The following is a 19,349-nucleotide window of genomic DNA, read 5'->3' on the forward strand; positions in this document are numbered from 1 at the left end:
GCCTCAGCAATGCAAGTCATTAGCACTGGACCACCAGGCCATTGACAGATTTTCTTCTTAAGTGGTTTTATGTACAAATGCTATTTTGGTTGAAACTTAAAATTACAAAAATTAAGGATCTGCAAAAGTCATGTTATGGCAGCACTACAGTGCATTCTTATATTTCCCTTTCAAGAATAAAAAAAGAAATCTTGCTTAGAGAAAACTTGTTTTTAAAAAGTCTTTGGAAGGCTACTTCATGTGCCCTAAAATCCGTGTATATGTTTTAGTTGTTTTCTATGTTGGTATTTTTCTATGTGAACAATACTAGTATGATCAGTCCTGTTTTCTAGTATTTTATAGGATTAATTAGATTGAGAGTTAGAATCTTGTTACAGAACCCTGCTTGCCAGAGAATGATTGAGCTTGCCTGTTCTGTGTACTCTATTTGGTTTGCCTCCTGGTTTGTGGTGTTGCTGTTGTTTTGTTTAGGCGCTAAGTCACGTCCGGCTCTTGTGACTCGATGAACGGTAACCTACCATGTTCCTCCTTGTGTGTTCACCCAGAAAAGTTGTTACTCTTACTTTATTTCCTACTGGCAGCACCACTGGGCCAAATGCTGACTCATGGTACAAGTCATTGCTAAGAATTACATCCTTAAGTGTTCATTGCATGGGCAAAAGGATCAAGTACCTGCCTCTGGCTTTTGCCACAGTCAGAAAAATTGCCTTCCTGGGAATCCTCTGGTAGTCCAGTGATTAGGACTCCACGCTTTCACTGCTGAGTCTGGGTTCGATCCCTGGTCGGGGAATTAGGAACCTGGAAGCAGCCTGGCATGGCTGGGAAAAATATTTTAAAACATAGAACAAGCATGCTTTAAAAAATATGTATCTTCTGCACAGCAGCGTTCCTAATTCTAAATCCTCCCCTTTCTGACATCTTTGAATTAACCGAGGGAAGAACTGGGGAAACTAATACCGTTTGCTAAATTGGGTTGTATGGGGTGACCCATAAGTTTGAAATCTTGCAGTAGCTACATAAATGGAGATCTTGTAAGCAAACTACCTGTCCTGTTTGCTTGTCCTGTCCAGTCTTGTAAGCAAACTACCTCCCTGTCATGATGGAATGAAGAATATGGTAATTCTGAGGAGATCATGGACATAAAAACTTCATTATTAACCTTTAAAGTTAGCCTCACAAAATGAGAATTATTGCATGATCCTAGGACTGAGAGCTCAAACACCTCATTATTTGAATATTCCCCATTTTATTAATATTTGCAGGTGGAGACCTCACCCCGCCCATCCATAAGTAACTTTTAGGCTTGTCGTGTCAATGTACTTTGGGCAGCGCCTAGAACAATAAGGCAATCTTTTTGCCAAAGGGTGCTGGGTGCAAATCCTAGCTCCACCATTTATTAGTCCTCTTAATTTGAAAAATGGGGTCAGTAATAGATCCAGTATCACTGACTGCTACTGCTAAGTCGCTTCAGTCGTGTCCGACTCTGTGCGACCCCATAGACGGCAGCCCACCAGGCTCCCCCGTCCCTGGGATTCTCCAGGCAAGAAGACTGGAGTGGGTTGCCATTTCCTTCTCCAAGGCATGAAGGTGAAAAGAGAAAGTGAAGTCGCTCAGTTGTGTCTGACTCTTAGCGACCCCATGGACTGCAGCCTACCAGGCTCCTTCGTATCACTTGAAGTGCGATGAAAATGCACTTCACGAAGTTTTTAGCCTTTGGAGAGCGCGATCTGCACCAGAGCCTAAGTAGCTCCGGCCTAAGCCCCGCCTCCTGCCGTCTTGCCGCGCAAGCGCAGCCTGGCTCCCTGGACGACTCTTCCCCAGGCAGGCGTGCTGGTCCTCGGCGGGAGATTGGGTCTCGCGTCGTGCGTGTGCGTGCGCGGTGCTCGCGAGCTCGCGCACGCCGCACCTCGCTCTACGGGGCTGTGGCGGCCTCGTCCTCCTGCGTCTGGGGCAGATCTGTGAGCGGTGGCTGCGGTGGGAGCTGGAAACCAGCGTCCGCTTCGCCGCCAACGCCCTCCCTGCTTTTCCCTTCGTCTCGGGCTCTCAGCGCAGTATAGAGGCGTCGGGCTGGGAAAGGAGCGGCGCCAGCGTGAGGTTTCCAGCCGATGGGCAGCCCCTGGGCACGCTGAGGGGCCGGGCTAGGAGCGGCTGAGGTAAGTAGGCGCGCGGGGGTTTGTCAGCCGGGCCAGGGGCAGAGTGGGCGGCGGGTGCTCGTGGAGAAGGCAAGGAGAGGGCCAGAATGAGGGCCTAGCCAGCTGGTGGGAAGAGCTCTCCGACCCGCGCCTGAGAATGGGCTCTGGCCTAGCCCGGAGCGAGAGGAGGGGCCCCGGTCTGTAGCCTGCTCTTCCCTGGGCTTGAAGCCATTATTGGGGGGAAATTCCTCTTGTGGCGGGGGGAGGGGTCGCCCTTTCTTTTCTTCGGGAGGTCGGAATCACTTCTCCCCCCGCCACTTTAAATTAATGCCTGCCCACTTCGAGATGGACATCCAGATGGAGTAGCCTGTGACTTGTGCAGCTTGCCGAACTCCGGGTGCACGACGGCGGGCGATCAGTTTTGATTATCGGAGGCTACACAGCCCTTTCTCTAGTGTGGGCGTATATCTCTTACAAAGTTGTTATTGCTGATACACTAATAAATCGCTTTCGGGCACAACAGGTAATATATTTCTACACGCCTCTTGTCAAATAAGGATTCCGGCACCGGGGAAACCGCAGTGGGGCACAATTAAGGAGGAGAAGGAAGACAAAGAAGGCCGTTATTTATGTTCTGTTCTAGTATCAAAACTTTCCGTGGTGGGGCAGAGTGCATGGCTGCTGGCATTTGTTTTAGCCTTTGCTGAATAGATTTTCTGAGTGAAGTCGCTCACAAATGTACTTTTATTTAGAATTATGAAATCGCGTATGATTATGGTTGTGCCAAACGGCATGAAATAAACCTCTGAGAATTATGCGTTTGCTCTTTAGAAGAGAGCGGAACTTGGATTTCTTGAAAGGACGATTTTCTCCATGTTTAAAAGTGAATACGTTCTGTAGTTACTAAAAATAGTTGTAGTTTTTTATGTTGGCAGTAATGACTGCTACATTCAGGAGAAGGAAAATGAATTGTTTCATAAAGAACAGCTCACGAAAAGACTTCCGAGGTTAAATGCACAGTAAAACAACTTAAGGGATGGCAAGTTTTAGCATATGCTTTAGGAATTCAAATTTAGGTGTTCCCGTGGCTAAGACTCCATGCTCTCAACTCACCGACCCCGGTTCGATCCCTGGGCAGGGAATTAGTTCGCGTATGCCACAACTAAGACCTGGAACAGCCAAACAAATATTTGAAAAAAGAGAATTCTGATTTAGTCATTGTTAAAATATATAGAAGCTCTTAGTTGATTCCCTTATAGTCAGTGAACTATTTTAAAAAATTATTAACCTTTGCTAGTCTTCACAGTCTGGTTTTGTATTCTTGGATTTCATTCAGTTCAAACTTTATAGAAATGTATTAGTTACAGTAGTAGTTATTCTAACTCTCTTAAGAAATGAGGCCTGCATTGCTTTCAGTGAACTCTCTGGTATCCGAAGAGTCAAGAAAGAACAGTTATCTGGTGAGCCCTGAGCTGGGACCAGGGAGGCATTGTTAAGTGTACAATTAAAGCTTGAATGTGTACATACTATGTACAAACATATCAATTCAACATGCACCTACCACTGTGTATGCTTATGTGTATGACGATTGTGCACAGAAGGATCTAATGATGCTGACTCCCATCTTAAAAAGTTGACTCCTGAAAGTAGAGAAAGATTGGTTTTAACTCTATTTCTTTTTTTTAGGTAACTGTTTACATGGGTAACAGTCATAGTAAATTTTTTTTCCAGATTGTTAATTATTGAGTAAGGAGAGAATTGTACTGATTTTTTGGTGTTAGTGGGGAAGGAAAATATAGAGCCCTTCTAAACTAGCCTTTAGAAATCTTTTAAGTAAGTATCTTGTCTTTTCTGGGATAAACAACTTTACTCCTGTCTGTTTTGTGTCCTGGTTCTTAGAATAGTGTTTTGCATGGAGTTGGCCCTCTATTAAAAATGAGCTATATCAGAAGTAAATTAACATAATACACACCGGGACTTCCCTGGTGGTCCAGTGGCTGGAACTCTGCTCCCAAAGCAGAGGACCTAACTTCCATCTCTGGTTGGGGACTAGATCCCACATGGCGCAGCAACTATGACTTCACATGCCACAACTAAGACCAGGAGCAGCCAGATAAATAAATAAAATATTTAAAAAGCATAATACAAACCAAATGCATACATTCCTGAGAAGATTAAAGGAGTTGAAGATGGGTGAAAATTTTTTTTTTGTCTGCCTACTGTTTAAATGTTGTGTTTTTCTTCAATGTTAGTTGAACGGTGTTGGTGTCTGAGTAAAGGATATATGGCAGAATCTTGCTTCTGAAAACCTAAACATAATGTAAACTGAGACTATATATCCTGATAGTGATAATAGATGATGAATGTTCTGATATATTAAGAGAAAATGAAGCTAAGGGAAGTAGGTCCAGAGGGAAGGTTTTGGTTAGTGATAGGAACTTAAAAGGCATGAGCTATAAAACATTGCAACAGATTGTAGGGAAAAAAACGTTTTCTCCTTTTACTGGCAGTACTTTCTGTGGAAGAGGACTGGTACCTTTCTGGCTTTTATACTAGAGCTTTTCAGCAGGGTGATTTCTGAATAATAAAATTGAAAAAGAAGTCACCTTGGGAATTCCCTGGCAGTCTAGTGGTTAAGACTCTGTGCTTTCGCTGTGTGGCCCAAGCCACAAGGCATGACCAGAAAAAAAGAAAGGGATCACTTTTTCTCTTACAGTCTGCTCAGAGGTCTAGTGTGTTTCTCTTTGTATTTGCATGTGGTCTCTAGTCCAATTTTATTGGCAATAAAATAGTATTTTGATTCCTATCTAAGTCCTGTGTATATTTCTCTCTTAGTTTATAACTTGTAGGGGAGAGGAATGTGGTTGGTCTCTTCACAAATTCCAACGATGGCTTTTCTTCAGTTTGGAAAACAAATCTATTTGATTTAGGTGTTGTAGATGTTATCAATAGAAAGGTTTTGTGGATATTTAAAGAGGTAATAGCTTAAGAGTTGAATAAAAATTTTGACAGGAGTATTTCCTTATTTATTTATTTTTGGCTGCGTTGGATCTTTGTTGCTTTTTCTAGCTGTGGCGAGAGAGGGGGCTACTCTCTAGTTGCAGTGCCCAGACTTCTCATTGAGCACAGGCTCTAGGGTACAGGCTCAGTACCTGTGATGCCCAGGGCATTGGAATCTTCCTGGACCAGTGATCAAACCCTTGTCCCCTGCATTGGCAGGCAGATTCTTTATCACCGGACCACTAGGAAAGTCCTCAGCAGAAGTATTTTGAATTGACTTTTGTGTTTTCATTTTAGTATAGCTGAGTGATTCTCATGATGGGTGGTAGATTTTGTCCCCTGCACACCACCCCACACACACCCCGAGAATATTTGGCAACGTCTGGAGAATATTTTGGTTGTTACAAATTGAAAGGGAAAAGAGGAGGGTATAGAAACTGACATCTAGGGAGTGCGGTGGGTAGAGGGCAGGGATGCTGCTAAGCATCTTAAAATGCACAGGACAACCCCCCACCTTCACCCTAGCTAAAGAATTATCTGACTCAAATAATAATTGTGCTTGTGAAGAAACCCTGTTGATTCAAAATTTATCTGAATTTGTATTTGGCTTTACTGTTTCCTAATGTGTGACCCTGGCAAGTTGCTTGAAGTTAAAATAGAGCTAATAGTATGTTCCTCATAAAGCTGAGTTGTAGTGATGATAGAGTTGAGATGTAGTACCAAGCTTATTACCTGCCACATAGAAAATCTCAAAAACTGGTAACTTTCAGTTACTAGTATTACATTTGGAACATATCTTGATGATCTATTTCTCATTTGAAATTAGAATTTGAGCAAATGAAATGATAATTAATAACCTCATTCTCATTATATGCTTGGGGAATGAGTGAGGAATTACTCCTTTTGATATTTGTGTTTAGCTCCAGTCTTGTTTTATGTTCTCAGATCTATAAGGCTTCTGCCATAAACAAGTAGCTTCTAATTGTAGATGTTTTTCCTTCATAGTTAAGATTTTTAAGCTAGATGGAAAATGGCTCTATATCTGTTGATTTTTAGCAAATATTTAGTAATGTAACTGAATTCAGTTCTTTGACTTGATTCCCATTTCCTTTTAGGTTTATGATTGAAGTAAATTTGCAGTGGTTTTGGCTCACATTAATTATATATTCTTAGCCTCTTGGAGTAACTATTTTCATAACTGGGGTTTTGGTGCAGTTTTACATTTATGAAAGGTACAGGCAAATATCTAACAACTTGTGGCTAAACCTTCATAGACATTTGTGACTCTTTCTAAATATGAATTAGAACCCATGTCTTTTTTTTTTAACCTCATTGAAATATAATATTGTAGTCTGGATAGATTCTCTTTTTCTGTGTTTCTAAATGATGTGGCTATTGAGAGCTGACTTGTCATTGTGGTGGTCATATTACATAGCCTTTAGATAAGAAACAATTCACAGGGATGTTTCACAGACAAAATAGAGTCATTGGACTGTTAGTTACAGAGCTCTTATAAGGGGAAAAGATTCATGTCATATTTATGGCCAAGGGACAGTTCAGCATTTTGTCTTGATAACTACACTTTAAAAAGTATTTTATTATGATTGTTACACATATTTTTTAGTATAAGCTTCAGTTGTTTTATAAATGTTCACTTATTTTAGCTAATGGAAACCTTTGTTTACCCTTTATGTTGGTGCTGCCTCCTGTTTGGATAGAACAGTTTGAAGGGAGTCAGTGCCTGTGGCCAACAGATTGTGTTCTTTGTTTGGCACATTCTGTCTTTATACAGTGTAACATACACTCAGGATTTTGTATAAATAATAAATTATGATAGTGCTGAAGAAGCCTCCACCTTTGAAAACTGGCTGGATCAGAAGTATACATGTGGGAAATACAATGAAAGGCCAAAGGGAGACATTCAAAGAATGTTAAGGAAACTAAAGAAAAAAAAGTATGTTAATAACAGTTCTTACCTTTATTATCTTTTTTCAGACTTAATCTAGAAAAGAAAAACCTACAAAATATAACAGATTTTGCATACACACTTTTCTAATTCCTATGCAGAAAACATTATGACTACTAAATCAGTACTGGTGTTAGTTATCTTGCATGGCTTTTATGCCTACCGGTGATTAAATTGAGAAAAAAGAAGTATCTTTGAATCTGCTGATGTGTGTGTGTGTGTTTATAAGTGGTCTGGAGTTCTGCCTGTCAGCTAATTTTAGAGAGCCTGCATAGTTGTTGGGAGACTGACTGTTTTCCCACTAAATGCTGTCATTCAGATATATATTTTTATGTGTGTGTTTATGCATATTTGTCCTTTATTTTTGGTAGAAAATGATGCATCCTGTTGCCAGCAGTAATCCAGCTTTTTGTGGACCTGGCAAACCTTCCTGCCTCAATGAAGATGCCATGAGAGCTGCTGATCAGTTTGACATATATTCCTCCCAGCAAAACAAATACAGCCACACAGTCAGCCACAAACCAATGGTTTGTCAGAGGCAAGACCCATTAAATGAAACACACTTGCAGACTGCAGGTGGCAGAAGCATAGAGATAAAAGATGAACTAAAGAAAAAGAAAAATCTCAACCGATCTGGTAAGCGTGGCCGGCCTTCAGGAACCACCAAATCAGCAGGATACCGGACCAGCACAGGCAGACCCCTGGGAACCACCAAAGCGGCTGGATTTAAAACAAGCCCAGGCAGACCTTTGGGTACAACTAAAGCTGCAGGATACAAAGTCAGCCCAGGGAGACCTCCAGGTAGCATTAAAGCTCTATCCCGTCTTGCCGATCTTGGCTATGGCTGTGGGACTGCTGCTTTTCCTTACCCTATGATACATGGTAGAGCTGTTCATGGGGTGGAGGAAACCAGCAGCGAAATCAAGCCACCCAATGAATGAATGAGGCAGGAAAGGAGGGCCAGGTTTAGAAGGAAGATTGTGGATAATCCCAAAGCTTCTTGGTTTTATTTCGACATACATGATATGGCCTGGGCTTTCCAAATTTGTTTTCCCATTTGATTTTTTTTTTTTTCTGCTTTTGCTCACAAACTGTCATATGCTGACAGACGCACTCAAGGCATAAGCAGTGGCTTTGTGTTTGTACATAGGTTCAAGTGTAACACCTATCTAAATCGTTTTTGCTTTTCCTTTAGAGTTATGGTTGTATCTCATTTCATTACTATTTTTTTGTCATTCTAAATGCTTTATGTGCTACATATTTGAAACCATTATACCTATTAGTTTGTGAAGTTAGCTTACAGTATAATAAAGATAGTATCAAAGGTATTTTTAACTGATGGAACAAAGCAAACTAATGATTCAGGATTACTTGAGGTAGTGGCTGGAGGGTATTTTTTGGTAACATTTATGTTCATGAGACAGGACACAGATATATGCTTTGGCATTTACATAGACTTCATATGTTAAAAATCTTATTTTTAATGTTCTAGGTTTAAACAGTTTCTTATTTATTGATCTACATGGCATTAATTGATTTAACCATTATTCCTTTAACAGTTCTTTAGCATTTGCCTTTCAGCCATGTTTAGGTTGTGTATTTTTTAATTGCCTAACAGCATGTATACCAAACACTACAAACAATTCATACTTACAAAAAAATTAAACTTTTTAATAAAAACTGCACATTACATTTTTGGTGAAATACAATGCATTCTGAGAATAGCATATTTAATATAATAGAAAAAGAAATATTCTTAAGGTCTGCATGTTGCTATAGTTAATACATTTTACCTTTTATATACTTAGTTATAAAGGATTATGCTTAAAACACTGTTTAATAATGTTCATTTATTTAAAAATATTTTTAAATTTTTTCTGATAAATTGTCCCATTGCATTAGCACTTACTGTGGTTTCAGGTCTATATCTACCAAAGGACAAAAATTGAATGGTAGACTGTAAAACTGGTACAAACAAGATGCAGTTTTCTGACTGTCAGAACCCAAATATTAAGAAATAGGAACTAATCTATGCATGAAACATGTAAGAAATATGTTGATTAGTTTAATTAAAAACCTCATCGTGGCTCTAATAAGACCACTTCATCCAAAATAAATTTTTTTCCAACAGATTTTCCTTTAGAAGCAAGATAGGAAAGAAAAAAAAACATTGGGCAGACACGTATAGAAGGGACAGAGGGATATCTCTTGTTCCTCTTTTTGAACGCAGTCTTCGTTAATATACATTTTTATTTATTCTGAGTTTGATCTAAATAAAATAGATTATTATAAACTTTGGATTTGGGAAAAAAAATTCCACTGAATTTTAAAGTTACTGTGTATGTATTTGTGAGCTTAAATGCCTTTGAAATTATAATGTAGGTTTGCAGGATCCCCAGATTTTTAATCTTTGAAAATTTTAATTTTCAAAGGGCGCATGTTATGTTGCTTGGGTTTGCTCTCAGTTAATGCAAACTGGTTGCAAATGGATGTCATGTTTCATAACTGTTTTATCAGGAAAAAAGCAGCAAGCCTTCAGGTGTTCCAGCCATGCCAGACACAAAGAGCTGGACTTTATGCTGCTCTTTACAGTAAGAGGTGTTGCATTTTATGTGGGGACTGTGTGCGCACTGGCTTCTAAGACAGTGACCTCAACAATTTTAGCTTTGCACAAACCATAGAGAGCAATGTTGGATGACTACATAATTAGTTGTAACATTCTGGCAGCTAAATTGCTGTAACAGTTTCTTCTTGCAGAAGCTTAAAATACAAAACTTTTAATATGAATCTACTTAGAACAGTATAACTTCTGACACACACAGATGCTTACATCTCTATTCATATGTTCATCCATCCACTTTTATCATGTATTTGTCGTTCAGTTGTTTCCAAAGATGACGTTTTAGCAGTTGGCTGCTTAGATGTCCTTTGAATTCCTGAAAGCAGTTGTAACTTTAATGTTCTCCCATAGAATTACATGTATCATAATCAAGGGTGTGATTGTGTATTGTGTTTCAGAGTGTGCCCACTTGATGTTTCCCTTTCAGTTTTATTTTCTTTCCTGATTTTGTTGAACATGCCCTCTCTCCCTGCGTTTTCCTACATTTGTTCCCCTCCCGGGTCTCCATCCTCCAGCACATCTACTCAGTGGTGCTGTGCTGTGTGTCAGAAGATAAAGCAGATGAATTGTATGAAGAATCTCATATACAAGTTAATGAATGGTGAGATCAACTAAAGGAAGTTATGTCCATAACAGTGTGTTATTAATATCAGGAGCTATGTTCCAGGAAAAAAAAGTGATTGGATAACCCCATTTAGAAAGCTGAATTTTCTGTTTTATGAGAAGTTACCTGGAGTATTAGATCTGTATGCTGAGGAGCATCTTCTTATTCTATTTCCTTTTATCCTTGTGAACAGTTTATTGGTGCCATGTTGAAGAGAAAGACATCTAAGTGATAACATGAATGAAGTCTTAACATAGAAAATATTTTTACTTCTCTACAAAGACTATGTTGTGCATCTTTTGTAACACTGTCTCTTGTCATGATAAACACTGAAATAGCATGTTAAACAATTCCTTATGCTTTAATATAATCAGCTGGGGAAAACTGGCTTTTCCCCCCCACTGTGTACTTGTTCCTTGAAAGGTAAATTGCTAATTTTATATTGTGTAATTCTGTTATTCACAAAATAGGTTTCACTATTCTATATTTAAACTGTTGGTCAGAAAATGATCTGCTATTCAAGTAAGTTTGCTTTACTTTTTTCTTTAAAAAATATTTTAACATGCCTTATTTATTCTTATATCAATATATTAGGAGCTAATACAGATGAAATTTTCATTTTTTGACAGATATAACTTTGCATAACTAATCTTTAGTGTGGGATGATTTTGATACTATCTTTGGAGTTTTGCACTGGATATTAAAAAAAATTAGCACATTGTATTGGAAAAAATAGGTATCTGATTAATTTTAAATATTTGGAGATGTTTTAAAAATCAGTGTTTTCAGTTGTACTAAAAACTTCTTTATATTTTTTATTTACTTTTTAAAAGAAGCATCTGTTAAGGTAGTAAAGGTAATATTAATTCCAAACTGATGTTTGTGTGAATTTACATGTATTTTTTCATGAAATAAGTAACTTTTTTTTAAATTAAGGAGCAAAAGGAATGATCTGGATCCATTTATTAGGTTAAAGGTGACTCATACAATGTAGGAAAAGCCAATGTATGAGCTAAATGAAAAAAAAAACAACAAACTTTTATATTCTAAGAAGCTTTAAAAGAACAATTCAGGGGATGTTAACAATAACTGCTACTCTGTCAGTCATGGTCTATATATGCAGTAAAATTTTATGATCCGTATATAGTAAAACATAAGAATTCACAACAGTTGCTTGAAACGTTTTTTCCCTTTGACTTAATATGTTTTTCTCTTTATTATATCTTAACTATATGCTGTTAAACTCTAGGATGTATCTAAATCTTTCCTTTGCTTTCTCCCCTTACTCTCCCCAAGTAGATAAATCTGTTCTCTCACATATAATGTATTTAATTTTGGAAAATTTAATGCTACAGTAAATCAAGTATGTGATTTATAGTAATCAGACCACTTTGATTCTTTTAGTTTCAGTTTCATTTTTCCACAGATAATTATGGAGAAAATAATTACCAATTAACATATAAGCACGCTGTCCTCTGCTGTAAAAAGTCTGAATAGATACTGTGTATGTTTTTATGTCCATGAACTTGAGCTACTCGTGTGCAATTATGTGTATGGGAATGGAGTAGTGTTCATGATTTGTATCTACATCATCATATGGATGTATATTTATTAATAAAGTCATTACTTCAAAACCAACTGTGTTTACTACTCTATTTCTTAGAGTATTTCTTCCAAGTAGGGTAATTATAAATGGTAAAACCCGGGCAGTCCAGTGGTTAAGACTCTGTGCTTCCACTGTGAGTGGGAGTGGGTTAGTTCAGGTGTGTGTGGGTTCGATCCCTGGTTAGGGAACTAAGATCTCACATGCTGTGCAGCGCAGCTGAAAAAGTAAAAATAAAAAAAATAAGTAAATGCTAATTACTCTTTTATAATTGGTAATTTTGTATTTTCGTTGGGTTGTGATTCCTAAAATCTGCCTTTCTGTATTTTTTGTTTTTGTTTTCAAAATAGTAATTATTTATATAATTATAATTTAAACTTCTAACCTATAAGTGAGTCTCCTTCTAATTATCACGATACTTCAGACTAATGAGTCTAATAAAGGCTTAATTTTTTCTTTTTTGTTTGCACCATATAGTGTGTAGGATCTTAGTTCCCTGACCAGGGATTGAACCTATGCCCCCTACTCTGGGAACTCAAAGTCTTAACCACTAGGCTGCCAAGAAGTCCCTAAAGGCTTAAATTTAAATGTGCTTGATCCTTTTATTTATTTATTTATTTTTCACTGTTATCACTATTTGACAATAGTTGGTTTAGTCTACAAGTTTAAGGCAAACATACTAATGGATTTGCTTTTCTTCAGAAATCATACTTATAGAGTACATAAAGCCTGTCCCAAAACTTCTAAGAAATGTTCATTAATTAAAATAAGTCTGATTAAGATGCTTTACCAGGATACAAGAGTGAACTATGGTCGTGTATAATTTTTTTTTTTAACAAAGCTAAAAAAAAAAAGGAAAAAAAGGTAATGGCAATCCTTATCTTCGTTTAAACCATATATTTTTGAAAGGGTTAAACTTCAGAAATTATTTAAAGGTAAGTAAGATTGGCAGCCAAAAGGAATACTATTCATAAAATAAACACAGTTATAGAGGCTACTTAAAAAAGACAGAACTTTGAACTTCTGAAGAGGAGGAGGGCGTGATGATGGGCAATTGTCCAGGGTGCAGGTGCCACCACGCAGCCCGCAGACGCGTGGGTGGCACTGATCCATTATTTTTCAGAAAAAGGAGAGGATACGCACTCTGTCAGCTGTTTCTTTTGTTTCCAGTGAGCAGTAAATGCCTAACATCATTAAGAAACAATAAAATCTGAAGAAAGGCAGCCCTTTTTAACTGGAAGGCAAGAGTGGGGCTTATGTGTCTCCATTGAGCACTGCCAGGCAGTTCTGCAGCAACTGTAGATTACCCTTTGCATGCTTCAGTTCTAACTCTGCCAGTTCCACTAAATTTTTTCTGAATGCAGCAACTCTTGTCTTAAATCTATTAAGTTCTTGTTTTGCAGATTCCGATATTTTTTCAAATTTCTGACAACATAACTGTTGGGATGTTTCAGCCTGCAGAACATCTTTATTTTTTGCTCTTGCTTTATCCAGTGCTTTATTGGCATTTTCATAATCCACTCATGACCTAGATCTTTGATAGAGGAGATCCTTAGCAGCTTGGGATTCTCTTAAGTAATATTTTAAAAGGTCAGGAAGTTTGAGGTCCTCATCAGCTGACATTCGTGCTTCTATTTTTCTTGTCTTATCAAACAGTTCTGAAACTTTAAGAAAAAACCCAAGTTTATAAAGAAGCTCTATACTGTCAGTGTGTTTTGACAAAAATATTCCAAAACGCCTACTGGGTCAGCAGTAGTGTGTGTGCCCGAGTTTTGTGGGATCTTGAAAAATATGGAGTGCTTCACGAATTTGCGTGTCATCCTTGCGCAGGGGCCATGCTAATCTTCACTGTATCGTTCCAGTTTTAGTATATGTGCTGCCGAAGCGAGCACTGCTTGATCCTTTTAATTTAAAAAGTTTAGATATTAAACGTGGCTAATTTTTTAGTGTTAACCTTAGGGATAGCAGCATGTACATATTTTATAACTGTCAAATATTGGAGATATAAAAAGAAAAATAATCCTAATTATTGGAATATATAATTACCTTTTCCGCTTTCTCCAAATCATACAGATCATCTCGAACAGAGATTGGCAAACTAAGACGCCCTGCCTGTTTTTGGACTAGCCATGCCCATTTGTTTACAAGTTGTCTCCGGGTGCTTTTGACTACAGTAGCAGAGTTGAATTGTTGTGACATAAGTCCTGCAAAGTCTAAATTATTTACTGATTATTTCCCTCTCTTATGAAAACGTTTGCTCACCCCCTTATCTAAGAAGGATAAATTGGAGTAAGAAACAACAGATACAATTTGAAACTGAATTTCAAAACCCAAGCAAGTGATGGCTTTTTTTTTTTTCTGGCCACGCTGAGTGGCCTGTGGAACTTAGCTGACCAGTCAAAGCTGCACCCCCTGCATTAAACGCACAGAATCAACCGCTGGCCACCAGGGAAATCCAGTAATGGCTTTTTAAAAAAAATTCTTCAAATTACACTTAGAAGTGATTTTATGTATACTTCGCTCAAATCGTTGAAGTCCTTTTACTTGTAGGGTGTTGTTTACTAGCTATACTGTTCCTCATCTAGGAAAAGATTCCCACACCATCATAGTGAGGACCATTTACTGTGGCCCAAAGGATCACTTATTTACTGTTTACCAACAATTATAGTTTTACCACTTTTTGTACAGCTCTTTGTATAGTTTTATAATAAAAAATTCATTTGTCCATTGTGTTTGTATTTGCCAAAATTCTCATTCCCTGGCAAGTTGTCAGCAAATCAGTATCCTATTCAGTTGAAAAAGTCGTCTAATTGAAAATTTGAAGACAAGACAGTCTGCATTCATACCTAGGCCTAGAGTTTATGCCACGAATATTAGTAATATACTTGTGGTTTTTATTCCAGCAGTTGCCAGAGTGAGAATCATGAACAACCCTTAGAAAGTACAAAGCGATTGACATTTGATAGCTTTATAACAAAAGAATCTTAGATACTGGTACAGATATTTACAGTGTTACAGTTGTCACTAGGCATATGAGAATGAAAGGAGAGCTGTTGGCACCATACAATTTCCTTTTTTAAGCACCCAGGTTTCATTGCTCTGGGTTGATAAGGATTTCATCATCAGAATATCATTTGTGTTTTAAGATACACATCACAGATATGTTGTGAAGTAAAAGGTACTTTCAATACCTGATTTCTCTAAGATTATCAGAGTGGCAGAGGTGAAGTGACTTAAATTCTTTGGTAAGCTGTTAGCAAATGTAGGTACACTGTAGTGTGGCCTTTTTGATGATACCGCGGGAAGAGGTTACACACTTAAACTTGAAGCTGTTTCGAAGTCAGTGCCAAGTAAAAATCTTTGCTAAAAAACAAAATACAAAAGCTTACTAGAGTTAAAGTATAGTGGGTACAGTAATAATGGCTTCTTAGTACATGCTTGCCATAAAAAATACATGATTTATTTCATTAAACCATTGCAGTTCTACCGAAGGTGCTAAATGAGTTCGAATATCCCTTTATGGTAAGAAAACTTGAATCCCAGAGAGGTTAAGTAATTTACCGAGTCACAACACCCAGTAAGTGATAAAGAGTCAGCATCTGAACCTGTGTAGAACTGGAGCCCTTAAAATTCTACTCACCACTGGATAAGTTTAAAGCTGGTGTTCTGGTTTTAGTAGTAGCTGTTTTTGTGCTGGCCCTGAAATAGATAAATGTGACTATGGAATTCTGATACATTCGTTTTATTGCCTTGCCAGTAGCTAAAATTCTTTTCTGAGAACCTAAGGGCTCTTAAAGCAGCTTCTTTACACAGAGAGTGACAGGGCCTTTTTGTTGTTTAAGTTTCCTCTGTCGTTTTTCTCATGACTCTTTTAAAATCTTTATAAAGTTTTTAAATCTTCAGAAATCTTTTTAAGATCTTTATTCTTTTAGGCATTTATTTTCATATGAGCGTGGTGTGTTTTTATAAGAATGCCCATTTTGTCTTTGACTTGCCTGGTGTTGGTTTGTGACCTCTGAAACTGGATTGTGGTCTGTTGTCTATCATTTACCCCATTATCCTTGGCCTAACTTTTTTGGGATAAGTTGCATGTACAATGGCAGTCACCCTAGTTGCTACCCTAGCTGCACATTACCTACGGGTACCACAGACACAGAAGTTCCTTTTCCTTGCCTTTTGTTTTGTTTTTACTTGTTGATTTTATTAATTTGTCTCAAATAAATGTTTGTTCTTTCTCATTAAGATATTTTTAACTAGTTTCAAAAATTTCTGTTTTCTGTATTTATATGACCCTGGGTTCATTGTAAAATTTTTATGTTGGAATTTTTAATCTTTATTAGGTCTATGTCATTTTTCTGAAAATCTGATTTCCCATTTCATCTACCTCTCTGTATTCTGTGTATTAGGCCTTAGGGTAGTGAAAGTAGTAACAAAGAGACCCCAAAATGCAATGGCTCTGATAAAGCATATTTCTCACCACTTAAGTGTCCTGTGCTGTCCTCCATCTAATCTTTCAAAGACCTGGGTTCTCATTTTGCCATTTTCAAAACGGCTTCTGAGATAACTCAGTTGCTTTCACTTTAACCCCTGAAGGAATGGCCTTTGGAAATCTAAGCCATAAGTTGCATAACTTCTCATGTTCTTTTGACTGTAGGTTGATCACAGGAATACATATAGCCTTAGGCATTGGGGAAATGTACTCTCTACTTGAGAAGCCAGGTCTAGATATTCAAGAAGAGAACGGATTTTAGTGCAACATCCCTGCTGCTGCTGCTAAGTCACGTCAGTTGTGTCCGACTCTGTGTGACCCCATAGACGGCAGCCCACCAGGCTCCTGTCCCTGGGATTCTCCAGGCAAGAACACTGGAGTGGGTTGCCATTTCCTTCTCCAAAAACATCCCTATAGGTGAGTAAATGTTGTGGGCTGAGGTTGTAGTAGAATTAAGAAGCAAAAATCCTACAGATTACAGGAAGCCGAATTGAGGGTTGTGAAGCTAGTTTAAATCATCATTAGGTGTCATTTTTTAAAAACTTAATTTACTGAAAATCAGCATGCCGTCATTGAGCCAAACACTTCTGAGTACACTAGACTATATGCTTTATGTCTAATGAAAGATTTGGATAAGTAGAAAATTATAAAATATGAATAGTATTTCTAAGACAAATGAAGGGGGTTATGAGAATACTCAAAATGATGTTTAAGCTGAGAGCTGAAAGATGAGTACAGATTGATGTGAGAGGAGGAGAGTTATTAGAGACAGGAAAAACAACATATGCACACATATGTAAGCCTGGAAAGCATGATACTCTTTAAAAAATTTATTGTGTATGGTAAGTGGGAATGGTGAACAAGGGCTGAGAGGAGATCAGACAATCAATTAAAGAGTTTCTTCTTTTCTTTTCTTAAGACAATGGTGAGCCATTAGAAAGTTTTAAATAAGGAAATGACACTTGCAGTTTAGGTTGGCTTGGTAGAGGAGAAACCAGAGGCAGCCACAGTGGTAAAATTTCATTTGGGTGAGATACTCTGATTAAGATCAGGCAGTGGGAAAGAGAAATGGACAGGCAGTTAATAAAACTTGGTATCAGTAATGAGGGAAAGAGAGGAGCTGAAGATAAGTGGTGACATAGGATTAAGTAGGCTGTGGAGCGTGAGAGTGTGTGCATACACATGCACACGTAGGAGACGTGGTGAGGTGGAGTATGGTGGTTTAGCCACTAAGTTGTATCCGAGTCTTTTGTGACCTCATGGACTATAGCCCGCCAGGCTTCTCTGTCCGTGGGATTTCCCAGGCAAGAATATTGGAGTGGGTTGCCATTTCCTTCTCTGGAGGATCTTCCTGACCCAGGGATCAAACCCGCATCTCATTCATTGGCAGGTGGGTTCTTTACCACTGAGCCACCAGTACAGTAGTTAGACTATAGCCAAGCCAAGTACATATGACAAATTAAGATGGCCTCTGCCTATGTTGAGCTGTTATGTAGCTCAAGATCTATCCCTCTGTAGATGATAGAAAATACTGTTTTTATTGTTGGTGGAAGGTATTTGTATATATTGTGAAATGGTCATTATACTAAGTCTGGCTAACATCTATCACCATACATAGCTGCAGAATTCTTTTTTTGATGCAGAATTCTCTTGTGATGAGAACTTTTAAGATCTAGCAGCTTTCAAATATGCAATTGTTGTTTAGTCACTATGTTGTGTCCCACTCTGCCCACCTGGCTCCTCTGTGGGATTTTCCAGACAAGAATACTGGAGTGGGTTGCCATTTCCTTCTGCAGGGGATCTTCCTGACCCAGGGATTGAACCTGTGTCTCCTGCGTTGGCAGGCATATTCTTTACCACTGAGCCTCCAGTACAGTAATAATAGCTATAGTTGCCATGTTGCATATTGCATCTCCATGAATCACTTATTTTATAACCTGAAGTTTGTACCTTTTGACTGCACTTATCTATTTAGCGGACACCCTACCCCCCACCAATCTGCTGCATACCAATCTATTCTCTGTAAGCTTGGTTTTGGTTTTATAGATTCCACTTAAAGCTGAGATCATACAGTATTTGTCTGATGTATTTCACTTAGCATAATACCCCAGGGATCCATCCATGTTGCAGATGGAAAGATATTCTTTTTTATGATTGAATATTTCTGTATATAGATAAACATATAGATATCTATTTCAGTATATCGTGTTTTCTGTATCTGTTCTGCTGATGAACTCTTAGCTTGTTTCCATATCTTGGCCACTGTAAATAATGCTGCAAAGAACATGGGAGTGCTAGTGTTTTCATTTTCTTGGATAAATACCCAGCATGGATTTGTGAGATCACATGGTAGTTTCTATTTTTAATTTTTTTGAGGAACCTCTGCACTATTTTCCATAGTGGCTGCACCAATTTACATTCCTGCTGACAGTACCCAAAAGTTCCCTTTTCTCCACATCCTCTCCAATGCTTGTTATTTCTTGTCTTTTTGATAATAGCCATTCTAACAGGTGTGAGGACCACTTTTGAACATAAAGAATTTATTATATTTTAGGTTAAAATAAGCCATTTTAATTAGTCCTTTCCCCAGCTTCCGACTGGCCTAATAAATTCAACAACCTTAGTAACTTGAGCATCTCCCCTACAGTGTATTAAGAGCAGCTCACATGCTGAACAAGACACAAGTCCCTTTCCTCTAGGAACCCATACTAGAAAACAGATGCTTTAATATGTAGAACATAAACTATGTAATGTGATTTTTTTTTGTTCTGAATTGATATTTTAACATGCTTTATCTCTCAAATTAGCTACTTAATTTTAGCACCGAGCCAGTGAAACTCCAACCCATCTGCTTAGTCCTAAGCTCTTTAGGCTTGTTTTTAGAGGAATTTCGACAGAAAAACTGGTTATTGTGCTTATTCTCTATAAGCTCAGA

At 38.0% G+C, this 19,349-nt stretch overlaps 1 protein-coding gene and 1 non-coding gene across 2 annotated transcripts; one reads left to right on the plus strand and one right to left on the minus strand.

The window, feature by feature from the left end:
- Window positions 1-1,980: 1,980 nt before the first annotated feature.
- C9H5orf24 (chromosome 9 C5orf24 homolog) lies at window positions 1,981-11,873 on the plus strand. The gene is made up of 3 exons (XM_068980144.1): window positions 1,981-2,153; window positions 7,470-7,899; window positions 9,616-11,873. Exons 2-3 carry the CDS (start codon window positions 7,473-7,475, stop codon window positions 9,777-9,779), a joined length of 591 nt encoding a protein of 196 aa, XP_068836245.1. The 5' UTR covers window positions 1,981-2,153; window positions 7,470-7,472; the 3' UTR covers window positions 9,780-11,873.
- Window positions 11,874-13,710: 1,837 nt separating this feature from the next.
- Window positions 13,711-13,817, minus strand: LOC138086747 (U6 spliceosomal RNA). The gene has a single exon (XR_011145443.1). It is a non-coding gene; the product is annotated as a U6 spliceosomal RNA (small nuclear RNA).
- Window positions 13,818-19,349: the final 5,532 nt, after the last annotated feature.

The sequence above is a fragment of the Capricornis sumatraensis genome, chromosome 9 (genome assembly GCF_032405125.1).
Source record: "Capricornis sumatraensis isolate serow.1 chromosome 9, serow.2, whole genome shotgun sequence".
NCBI lineage: Eukaryota > Metazoa > Chordata > Mammalia > Artiodactyla > Bovidae > Capricornis > Capricornis sumatraensis.

What these genes read in the sequence shown, in the direction of transcription:
- C9H5orf24 (XM_068980144.1), top strand. Translation starts at nt 7,473, where the DNA reads ATGATGCATCCTGTTGCCAGCAGTAATCCAGCTTTTTGTGGACCTGGC. An exon ending in CAGCCCAGGGAGACCTCCAG is followed by an intron (nt 7,900 to 9,615) that starts GTAGCATTAAAG and finishes CTGTTTTATCAG; the next exon opens with GAAAAAAGCAGCAAGCCTTC.